This window comes from Protopterus annectens, chromosome 5.part1 (assembly GCF_019279795.1).
Source record: "Protopterus annectens isolate FY-2018-M chromosome 5.part1, PAN1.0, whole genome shotgun sequence".
Classification (NCBI taxonomy): Eukaryota; Metazoa; Chordata; order Ceratodontiformes; family Protopteridae; genus Protopterus; species Protopterus annectens.
In genome coordinates this window covers 347,060,759-347,073,066 of record NC_056736.1, presented here as the reverse complement: position 1 = coordinate 347,073,066, position 12,308 = coordinate 347,060,759, and the positions used below count along the sequence as shown (strand labels likewise).

Here is a 12,308-nt window from a genome sequence, read left to right as displayed (position 1 = left end):
TAAACTATATACAATGTCCATACTAACTAAAAAAGCAATATACATAGGAGAACATTTAATATTTCTCTAACAGATTAGACAATTTTATCCAAGCAATTAAATGACGGGTTGTGTTGCTAGTCCTAACTTTTATAGTACCAATCTCATTCTTACAAATGTATTTCACAAGATGAATAAACTCAACTTTAAAGACAGGAATAGATTATGATTTCCAATTTTTAGTAACAAATTTCCTTGCTATAGAGAGGATAGACCACAGTAAGAACGTTTGTATTTTAAGAATGACTTCAGGAACAGGAACACTGAAAAGGATAAGGGAGTCAGAAATTGTACAGTTGTCATTCCATAGAGCTTTACAAAGATATTTAAAGTCTAACTAAAATGGGGAAATTATTTTGCAATTTACAACCATATGTATCCAGTCAAGTTCAGGGTGTCCACATCTCCAGCATTTCATTTCAACTTTTTTGTACATTATTGCTAGTCTACGTGGAGTGAGAAAACATCTATGTAAAAATGTCCATGTGTGCACATGCCAGAACAGGGAAGATATGAATTTCTTCATAGACTGTAAACAAAGTTTTTTGTTATCTTTTTCTGAGAATACTTATCTTTTAACTTCACTTGTATAATTCCAAAAGTGTTCTTACTTTAATTGCACATGGTTTGTAAAGATTTAACAGATATATTTTTCAACAACCCATTAATTGTTTTAGAACACATATTGGTCTATATTGAGTCACATGTTCAGTCTAATGATCTAATGATAGTACTTGTGTTTTAGTCACATTTCATTGTGAAGGTGTCTTGGATGTATCAGACAAAAATATTAAACATTAAATGTGTTTCTTATGGATTTCAAGTGCAAGCTTTTTGTTTCCTTCTTTCTGTATGGTTTGTAATAATTTTATACAGTTGTTTCTCATATCCAGTCTGTGTTTTTGGATTGCAATTGGGCGAAAAATAAAGACTCTGGACAATAATAAAATCTTCCTTAAAGCCACTCCAAATATCTTACCAAATGTATACAAATTAAATGCTAAAAAAAATAATATTCATAACTTCAGCTCAATCCAGCATGTTCTTTAGCAACATCCTAGCCTCTTCCCTGTGCATAGCACTGCATAAACTTGTATTTTACCCCCTTCTTCAATTCTTCAAAACCTTTAGCAAAGCAGCAATCAAGGAATTTTGTTGAAAAGATAAATTACCTGTTCACCTTAGGTAACTAAAATCAAAGTATTTTGTATTATTCGAATCCTTAACCATCATACATGCATACATACATATATATACCCTTACACTGACCATAAAAACCCTTCCCTATAGCTACAAATGTGAAATTATACTGCCTTTACCAAACTATCCTTCTCCAACTAGTGCCAGTAACTACCATCCAAATGGCAATCCCCGCTCTTTAACAAAAATAGTAGAAAATGTATGTATGACAAAATGATTGAATATGTTTTAAAATACAATCTCTTAGCTGGCAAACAACATGGTTTTAGGCCTAAACACAGTATAATAACTGCTATTTATTCATCAACAAACCAAACATAGAGTAATGTTTCTAGGAGGTAGAGCTTTTTCAGATTTAAAACATGGCATTGAAAACACAGACCATTCTGCTAACTCTGGTAACATAGAGGGAGCGCTAAAGTATAGACTAGGGCCCAGGTGAAACAAGCTATACTAGTGACTCAGCTGGCCAATAAGGATGGGAGTGGATGACCACTGTCAGCCTGCCCATCCTGATTGGGAGGAAGGAGGCAGATCTGGGCACTAGCTGCTACAGCCATGGACCAGGTTCCTAAGATCACACACTACCAATGTGAATACGCATACAGCCAGGCACATACCCTGTAACTGGCAATATCAGCAGCAAAGCCTCAAGAGATCTATGAGGGTGGCTCCTAAATCTGATGTTTAACTATTTGTGCAGCCTTAGCAAAGCCAAGATGGCAGTAGAAACAACAAGAAGCAACTTCAGAATAAGAATGACAAAGCATAAGTTATTTTATTACTGATTAGCATGAAGTGCCATGTGACTACAAGATAGGAAAGTAGAACTTACAATAAACTGTCATCATCAGAGTTTCTGCTGTATGTGATTGATGTGGAAGACAATGCATGGGGAAGTCACACAAACCAAAGGAAAGCTCCAATACCTACTACAAGACAAATGAGATTTGGCAAATAACCAGATGATTAAATATCCATACATAAACAGATAGTTCTCTAGTGCCATATCCTATGAGAGATTGATGACCACATCCATACCCTAAAAAAGATGATTGTCTGATAACACGCTACAAGATGAATGGATGGCCAAGGCTGTAATTTAGTCATAATGGATGACCAAGATTGTGCCTACAGAAAGATAGATGGCCAAACTTCTGTGAAAGATCACTTGCATTTTGCAAGACAGACAGTGAGCTCAGGCATCATACCAATTGTATGATGAAGAGTAGAAAATTTTGGCAAGGATGGGCAAAAGGTCCAGATGGAAAAAAGTGGTATGGTTACCAAGTCACCAACTGTGCAGATTCTAGCTATGGCTCCAAATGAAATTGAGCCTCAGACATGTTGAACTGAGCAACTAATGTGACCCCTGCAGAGTCTGAGCTTATAAAAGGGAAGTAGAAATAGTACTGAAAACTAAAACTAATATTATAATGGCAAGCACAACTAAAGTATATGAAAATAGCATCCCTAGCCAAGGACAATCATAAGTCATTCTTTAACTAGATCTGAAATCTAAAAGGGAGTGCCCAGCTATGTGCTGAATTGGTGGTAGATGGTACCACTCACACTATACTGGATAATACTGCCAACCTGCTAGCTGACAGATTAGATGAAAACTTCACCCACCTATCCCCTCCAGTCATATCCCAAAGCATACCTGACACAACTTCTATACTTAGTATCTCTAGAGATCAAGTCATATCTGCACTCTCTATGGACAACAATGGGGCCTCAATGGGACCAGACAACATTCCAGGTTGCTTACTAAGCTATCTAAAACAGGGCCTAGCTGACCCACTTGCCATTGTCTTTAACCACAGTCTGAGAACTGGCTTTGTACCAGCAGAATGGAGAACAGCAACAGTCATCCCCCTGCATAAAGGGGGGCCATCAACTGACCCTGGGAACTATAGACCCATAAGTCTAACCAACCTCATCTGCAAGGCCATGGAAAGGATCATCAAGAACCTTATCAACAAGGACATAAGTGACCATCAAACTCTAGACCCAACCCAGTTTGGCTTTGTTAAGGGTAGAGTGTGCTTACTAAACCTGGTAGACTTCTTCAAGAAAGCCATCAAAGCCCTGGATTAAGGTAAGACAGGCAATACCACCTATCTGGACCTAGCCAAAGCCTTTGAAACAATCCCTTACTTGGGTATCATTTAAACACTCTCCCAGCTAGGTGTTAACACTTGCATCTCCAGATGGAAAGCTAAATGGCTCACCAACAGAGCACTTACTGTCATAGTTGGTGACTTCACCTCTACCAGCAGACCCATCACCAGTGACGGTACCAAAAGGATCTGTAGAGGGCTCTTTATTATTATTTGGAATCTGTTTCTCAGAAGTCCAGACTAAAGTAGATGGACTTTGGCTTACTAAGTTCACTGATGATTGTAAACTAGGCACAATCATTGAGTCGCCCAATAATGTTAACATATTACAGGGGGTCTACCTGAAAAGGTCAAAGACCCAGATAATTGAATCCCAAAACATCGAGACTGTACGTTCAAAAACCCATTTAATCAAACCCTCAGAATAAAAAAAACCCAGAACAGTAAACAGTAAATTTTACCAGATGGCCAGTCTTCACTTAAAGGAACACTTTTCCTTGTAACTAAAGCCTAAAACAATGAGTAATAAGGTCACACAGGAAAACCAATTGGTTAAAAAACACAAAATGAAAAATCGAGCAAAGCTAGCTTTATTGGCCGGAAATTTCCATAAATAGACTTAAAAGTAAAAGAAAAAGTCATGGACATTCAGAATTGCCATTTAGCTGAAACACCTGATATCCTTAAAAGGTCATTTGCATATATCCCATCTTGCCTCTGATACAAGAGGTTTAAAATATCACACAGTGGAAAGTCTAGCTTTGATAGAGTTTTCTTTTTGTGTTTTGTAACTAAAACCTACACGATATCTGTATCAACAGTTTTAAATGGAGATCGTGGTACAGTGAGGATTGGGAAATTTACCCTTTTTTCACTGTAGTGTAATCTCAGAATTAGTATATATAATTTAGAGGAGGTGTAGAGGGGCTTGACCCCCTGCAAAACCACTGATACAGATTTTGTGCACGTTTTACTTACAGGGAGAAGTGTTCCTTTAAGTGAAGACCGGACTTCTGGGAAAGTTTACCATTCAATGTTTCAGGTTTCTTTATTGTGAGGGTTCGATTAAATGGGTTTTTGCAGGTACGGTCTCGATGTTTTGGGATTTGAGTATCTGGTCTTTGACGTTTTGAAGTAGACTCATTACAGGAGGGACTAACACAAGCAAATGACTGGTGCCAAAGTCACAGTCTAAAACTAAACTCAAAAAAGTACATTATTATCCCATATGGCAAAGCAGAATTCCCCACTAATTACAGTACTGATGACAGCAACACTCCAAGTTCAAACCCAGCAGTACGAGATCTGGAAACACAGGTCAACAGCGATCTGAACATTGACTCCCAGATTTCCACGGTGGTAAGGAAACCCTTCTGCATTGCACATCTCATAGGTAAAGGCACCGCTTCTAGGTCTAAGTATGTTATAACCCCATTTTACTCAATCCTAATCATACCATTAATAGAGTACAATACTCCCTTCTGCATGTATCTCACAAGACACCTGTAGCAAATGGAGAGACCACAGAGATTTCTCACTAAGAAGATACAGGGCCTCCAAACCATTACCTACATGGATAGACTGAAAGCCCTGTCACTGCACTCTGTATCATATAGGCTACTGAGAGGCAACTTGTCCTGGCCTACAGGGCAGTCTCTGACCCCGACCTGATGGAAATGCTGCACATCCACAAATCAAATAGCACTACAGTCACTCGATCTAGGGATTCAACCTTGCCGGTGACATTAAAAGAACATGCTGGCAAGACAGGTATGTCTCCCAGTGAATGCCAACGCTCTGGAATAAACTTCCAATTCATGTGAAGCAGAGCTCCTCAATAACCATTTTCAAGTGCAACCTGCACAAATGGAAGGGTGACCGCAAATTCACCCCTGGGGGATGGCACCCACATCCCTCATGGACTGGGGTAGTCGGTGCTGATCTGTAAAGTACATCCATTTAAGAACAATTAGGGCAACCCAGGATTAACACGGCTAGGCTTATGAAGGCTCTAGGGCCGCTAGCCTAATAACCTCCTATGAATCTATAAAAGTGATGATTTTTTTTTTTTTTACAGTGGAAGAGTTCAGCTTATCAAGAAAGCAAAAAAATTAGTCCTATAAAAAAGAGAGATGATGTTATAAGTAATCTCATCACTGATCAATGATGCTGAGTAGAATTGTGCAGCTACAATACTAAATACAGGTATTAACAGCAAAGTATTTATGTTATTGACATTCGGCATTTAGCGTTTATCATATCTATAATTTGGTACTAATAATACCATACAAATATTATCTTTATAAAAAGTCGCATACAAAAGTCTGTCTTTTAATTTAATCAAGTACTAGTATTTATATGAATTACATTAATTACATACTTTCTTGGAGACAGAAGCCTCCAAGAAAAATCTCTCTTCCCTACAAATTTCTGCCAACAATATCTCCAGATTTGTTACACTCGCTTCTATGGCACATCACTGCCAAGTCCCAACCAAAGCTTCCCCATACCTTTCAACCTGCAAGTTCTCAAAATCATAGCAGGGACTATCAAAAGTCATAGTAGAGAGTCCCAACTAATAACACTTACATTTTGAGTATACCTAAATTTGCACTCTTCTCACTTGGGAGGTACATGCAGTTACACATACACAAACACACACACACACATACACACACACACACACACACACACAAACACACAGGTGTATATACAGGGTCTATATCACAAAATTGATATCTGAAAATGTTGACTCACATTTGTTTGACACGGAAATGTCGAACTCCAACTTTCCCGAATGGCCAAATCACCAATTTCTTTCCAAGGGATAGAAATTGGTTGGCCATTTTGTTACACCTGGCCTTTTCCTGACTGTAGTGCGGTCTCGGAGTTAGAATATTTAGTTAGGGGGGTGGGGGTGCAGTCCCCCATGGTGGGGGATGTGGGGGGAAAGCCCCCCACTTAAATATGTTTGTTTTTGTGTGGCATTGGTTTTCTCCGTCAGAAAGAAATCAGTGATTTGGTCGTTCCAGTATGTTGGAGTTCGACATTTTCGTGTCGAACAAATGTGAGTCGACATTTTCAAATGTCAGTTTCGTGACATAGACCCATATATACATAGTCATATGTGCAGTGTGAATGTTGGCTCTAGATGATGGTCACTGTTGATGTGACACCCTGACCCCATGTGCGAAAAATGGGAAAAATGAAGATGTGGATGGATAGATGTGTATATACACAAACACACACACACACACACACACACATATATATATATATGTGTGTGTGTGCGTATGTGTATTCATATATATATATATATATATATATATATATATAATATATATAATATATATATATATATATATATATTTATGCATGTATATGTGCATGTGTGTGTGTGTGTGTGTGTGTGTGTGTGTGTGTGTATATATATATGTATATATATATATATATATATATATATAGACACAGACACAGACACACACACACACACACACATCTCAAAAATTCAGACTTCAGCTACACATGAAAAGACGAGACAAATACACACATGCACACACACCCAGCCCCATCCATACTCACAAGCACACCACCCACATACACTAAGACAAATATGCACAGATTCACACACACACACACACACACACACACACACACACACACACACACACACACACACACACACACACACACACACACACACACACACACACACACACACACTGAAGCACATGCACACCTTTTTTAAGAGTACTTCAGCTCGACTGCCACAACTGTATGAATGTTTGAGAAAAGTAGTAACAGCATTCAAAATGCTCAGACAATACCGTGATAAACCAAAATGGAGAGCAAAAATCCCTGTGCTCTGCACCAAAAGCATTAGCATATCTTCCCTTAAGTTGTGCTACACTGATTTCCCATATAGAGATAATTAGCCTTTTCCTCTCAGTGGTGTCGCTGTATATGGAGCGCTTATCTTGTGTCACTACTTATCACTAGCTTGAAGACATAAGCATAACTTATCAGGTGTGTATATCACATGTAGTGCATTAGCACAGATCCGCAAACATTTCTGTACTTAACTTATTGCCATAATAGTTAAAGACAGGTCATAAGGCTTCAGCATTCATTCATTTTTTCATTCATTCATTCATTTCTCTCTTCAGCAGATAACAGCTTTGACTCTAAACAGGCACACCACAAGAAAATAACCTTAAAATTATCTTATCACAGTTTAGCCATGTCCAGGTTATTAAAGATACTAATATCTTGAGTCCTGCCTTTAAGTCATCCCAATAAATTTGTTAAAATACAGAATTATGGCCCTATGCAGGGAACTGTGGTATCATTCAACAGCTAAAGGTTAGAGAAACAGGAAAATGTGCAGTCTGCAAACCTCCCAGCCTCTTCTGCACTATAACTATGGCCTTAATGGTACAGAAACAAAGAACTGTTTTACAGAACTGCATTCTGATTTAGCTGTATTTAATGGTACACCATCAAGCAAGCTGTTAATTGCCATCCATAATCTGTACTGCTTTGTTGAAGAGACTGTGACAGTCAATGAAAGATGCAAAAAGTGGATTTTTATTGTGCCCGTTCAGGCACTTCTCTTCAGAACTGTTGGACCTACAGTCATATACTTCTTAACCTCTTTGCTAATGATTTGTGGACAAAGGCAAAAATGATATCTGGAAAAGACCCCAGATCATTAAGTATTACTCTAACTTCACTTGAAAAGTTAATAAGACAACAGGATTTCCATCAACATGCATTATTTGAACAATAAGTAGAACAAAACAAATGGCATTATTGACCGATTGTAATCCTCAGTGATTTAACAGAAAATTAAAAATGTTGTGAGTGATGAGGGAAAAATATGAAGAGAAATCAGGTATATTTGAGGGTACTAGGCTACAGAAGAACTACCAAATAGAAAGAGGAAACAAGTCGGCAATGAGCTGCCCAACTCCTGACTGCCCAAACTGAGGAACCAAACTTCCACCAGTAATCTCCTAGTCCAGCTCAGTAACCAGTCATGACTTACAGCTTTCTAAACTGATAGTAACAGCTTACTTACATGTTTGTACTGCTTTGCTATAGTTTGCTAAACATCCGAAGGTCAACTATTTAATGTCTTGGTGAGTTTTACATGGAGTGTAGGAAACACAAAATAATTTTATATCTTACTATAAACCCATTGGGAAAAGTAAAATGTATCTTATTCCTATTCACAGATAAATAAAAAAACACAGACAGGGGTCCAGGGAAGTAAAGAGTGTGGGAAGAAATAGCAAGGGAATTGTAATGGCTAGGCTTGTATAGGCCCTAGGGCCTATAGTCTAACCTACGAACCTATGAACATAAGACCATAGCAATATGAATTAGTTCATGACATAAAAGAGACATCTTTACATTTTCCCCTAAGTCCATGCAGAACAGTAAGTGACTGCTTTGGTCTAGCCAAAACTTACGTGTGTTTGCGACACTGAGTAATTTTAATTACCTCTCAAGCTCCATTCTTAAGTAACTTTAGTAACCCAGCAATAACTCAAATGCCTAACAGTGTAGTTAACTGTGGACACCCATCTATTATCCCTTAGATGCATTTTATTTCAGTACTTTAGTAATGTGTAACATTACATTGTATGCTCTTTTATCTATCCCGGCTGTTGACGTATGTAACAATGACATCTTTGGGATCATCTGCATTAGGATCACTGGTTGTGCTTACTGTGTGCACCTCTAACTATGCTAACTCTTGCTATATATTCAGCATGCTATACCTTGGGGTTCATTTTAAAATTGACATGTTTTGGTAAGTCCAGTGGGACAATTTCATTAATGCATGAAAAGGAGTTTACAATGAGATAAAAAGCAGGGTACTTTAAATAGCAACCACAGAATGCTACTGCTACAGGCCACCAATCTATGAAATTGCATTAATGCATAACCTAAATAGTATGTAGCTGTTTCTATGATACAAAGTACCAAAAATCACAGTTCTAGAATGACATTTTAATAGAGGCACCCTGCATGATAACATTTACTACCAATATGCAGCTGATATGAAAAGCAACTGTTCCAGCCAAACCAAATATCCTGCCATTGTGTGTGTGTGTGTGTGTGTGTGTGTGTGTGTGTGCGTGTGTGTATACATATATATATATATATATATATATATATATATATAAACGTATGTATACCTGTTACATATATCCTTTGACTTCAATTTGTGTGGAATTCTCCACCTGACACATCTTCAACAAACTTTAGTAAATGATCCAGTTTAATATTGTATTCCACTCAAATATTCTGTTATGAGAAGAGGCACTGCAGTGATGATTAACTTTTCACAAACTTTTTGAACATTTCTCCAAGTCTAATCTTTTAGTAGAGTCAGCTATAAAATCATTCACTGTGTAACTTACATATTTTAATAAAAAAAGGTAAAGAAGTGCGCTGTCCTTTCAAAAAAAAAAAAAAAAACATTTCCTCACCTTGATCTTATGCAGAGAGCGTTCCTCTTCTAGGATTTGAACCCAGACAGTGGTCCCTGACTTGCAGTATGTCATAACCCAGCCCTCTTCCGAGTTGCACTCTCTTTTAAATGTGCTGAAATCCTGGTCGTCCGGGATATGTAACACGTTGTCTCTGGACATCCCGATAATTTCTGTTTTTACAGCAGACCACAAAATAAAGCACTGATCTTGTTAACGAGATTTTTGCACAAAGTGGTTGGAGAACACGTAGAGATAGTCTTGCAAGCAAAATTAAACAATTTTCTTAAATAAAAAAAGCTCAGGAGTATTTTGGAACAGTGAATGTCAAAGAATAATTAAATTTGACGTGAACGCTTAAAGACAACAGGGTAAGTATTAAGCAAACAACGACGCAAAAACCAACAAATTCTTAAATTCGTTTTCCTTTTGTATACTGTATGGTTCTGGATAATGGATCTCTTTTAATCGCACCTTTTGCATAAAGTAATCCCGAAGAAACCTTATTCTGCGTGGAATCTAGCACTATCTGTGCCGTGTGATAACTAGTCAGTGCCCTTCCTGGATTTGGTCCCTTACTAGTTGTTTGCTGTCAGTTCCCTCCCAGATCCGGCTTCAAACGGATCGGTCACACCTCGGTGTTAACTACAGACATCATAGTGGTGCAGATGCTGAACTGCAATTGTACAAGGGCAGTTTCTCTAGCTAATTAAATCAAATGGTGTCCTAGGTATTAGCCTTAGCGAGTACTCAGGCTCCCCCCCTTGGGGCATAGCCTGTAGGCAATGGCAGTAAATAGCCCTGGTCTTGTACCGATCAGCCGCCAAGTCCTCACTACCTCTCTAGTCTGGATATTTGAGTGATAATCCCTTTGGTGCAATCTGCAATGTAAACAAACGATGAAGATTTTACTTGTGAGTCATGGATTCCAGACCCAGATACTTGGTATGAGATCCTAGGCGGTATGTCACAGCTCACGCACCGATTCACAAGTCCAAACGCTTTTCTGGTTTCTCCAAGTGGCGACCTTGTCTTTCAGGCTGAGTATAGCATTAAGATTACTAAAAAGCACTTGTACTGTGAGCTGTGCGCGCTGGCAATCAACCTGTCCTACAATACTATGCGCACTTTGCTGGTTACCAACGCTTTAGACTGCATCTTACAATTTATTGGCAACGTCTTAAAACAGAGTATTGCTGAGCGCACGACTGGCTAAGTTAATACAAGAAAAGACAGCCAGCAAACAGAGCCTCTCTATCTAATGAGCTGTACTAAGCGGAGCTCGTGAAGTCTCGAGCTCGCCTGCCTTGCGGAAGATGACAGTTCCAGTTCTGCAGAACGTGGTGCTGCTGGTGAAATTGTGTACGTTTGTGCAGTGTGCATGGTAGTATTGGTGGGAGGTGGGGGAGGATGCTGCAGCTCTTTCGCGGCTTTGCAAACCAGCAGACTCGGGGAGCTACTACTATTTCTTCTACATCGTTTGCTAATTAGCTCCCCCTACTGCTCATTGGGGTGGTCACTGAAGAATGCGCCCATATAAAGATGACTGACGTCCGAATGCCTCACTCAAGTCACCCATACATCAGCTTTGGAGATACGTGAGGTCTTAATGCTTGTAGTTTTATCACCACTAGTTGTTTGTATGCAAACAAGTAATAAAAACACTTGTCAGTCATATTATTATTGTTGTTTTTGTTGTAATGCATGGAGTGTCCTGTTTAGGGTCTAACATCGAAAAAAAAACAACATAAATCTGTTATGCGAGATCATACTGCAACAGTGCTTTTAAAACTGTGAAGAGTACAGTTGCGTAACTTACCGTAACATCAGATGTTCGAATGATCACCGCTGCAGTAGGATTAGCTATATTGGTTATATCCTGCCAAGTCTATAACAGACAGCTAGCTTCCAAAGCTTGAGGGCACCTGCTCGGCACCCAAACTGTCAGGCAGGTCCAGCAGCTTACTAAAAGATAAGCCCTTGGCAGCTTTCCTACCAACACAGAGAGAGGGGCTGAGCCCTGAAAGGACAATGCTTAGGAAGAACAAAAATATATAACCACTCCCTGGTATAAGCAACACCCCCCCCCAAAAAAAAAATGAGGAAGCAGCGCGATTGGTATGGTAAGTTTACTTACAAACTTCATATTGTAAAACTAGCCAGTTATCCCTTGTGAGGCTTAAACCATGCACCTTGTGTTTATAAGGCAAACACTTTAACCATTAAGCCACCCTCCTTCATAGTGATAGCTACTACTGTAACCTTAACTACATGGGTAGATTAACCTAGCTTGCTACATTTGGAAGGTGGAAGGAGAGGAGTCCAGGAGTCCCTGAAGAATGGTCCTTGCAAAGCCTAATCTAAACCTAGAGAAGGAATCAAGCTTTTGGTGCTTTGTAAAAGCATGTACAGAGAACCAAACTGCTGCTTCTAGAATACTTCTAGA

The 12,308-nt window shown here is 38.8% G+C and overlaps 1 protein-coding gene across 1 annotated transcript in view; it reads right to left on the bottom strand.

Moving 5' to 3' along the window:
• STARD10 (StAR related lipid transfer domain containing 10) overlaps positions 1–11,472 on the bottom strand; it is a 686,474-nt gene extending 675,002 nt beyond the window's left edge. Inside the window, exon 1 of the mRNA XM_044073027.1 lies at positions 9,863–11,472. Within this exon, the coding sequence (XP_043928962.1) occupies positions 9,863–10,024 (162 nt within the window). The 5' untranslated portion in view covers positions 10,025–11,472. The remainder of the gene's footprint in view (positions 1–9,862) is intronic.
• Between the last annotated feature and the right edge of the window lie 836 nt (positions 11,473–12,308).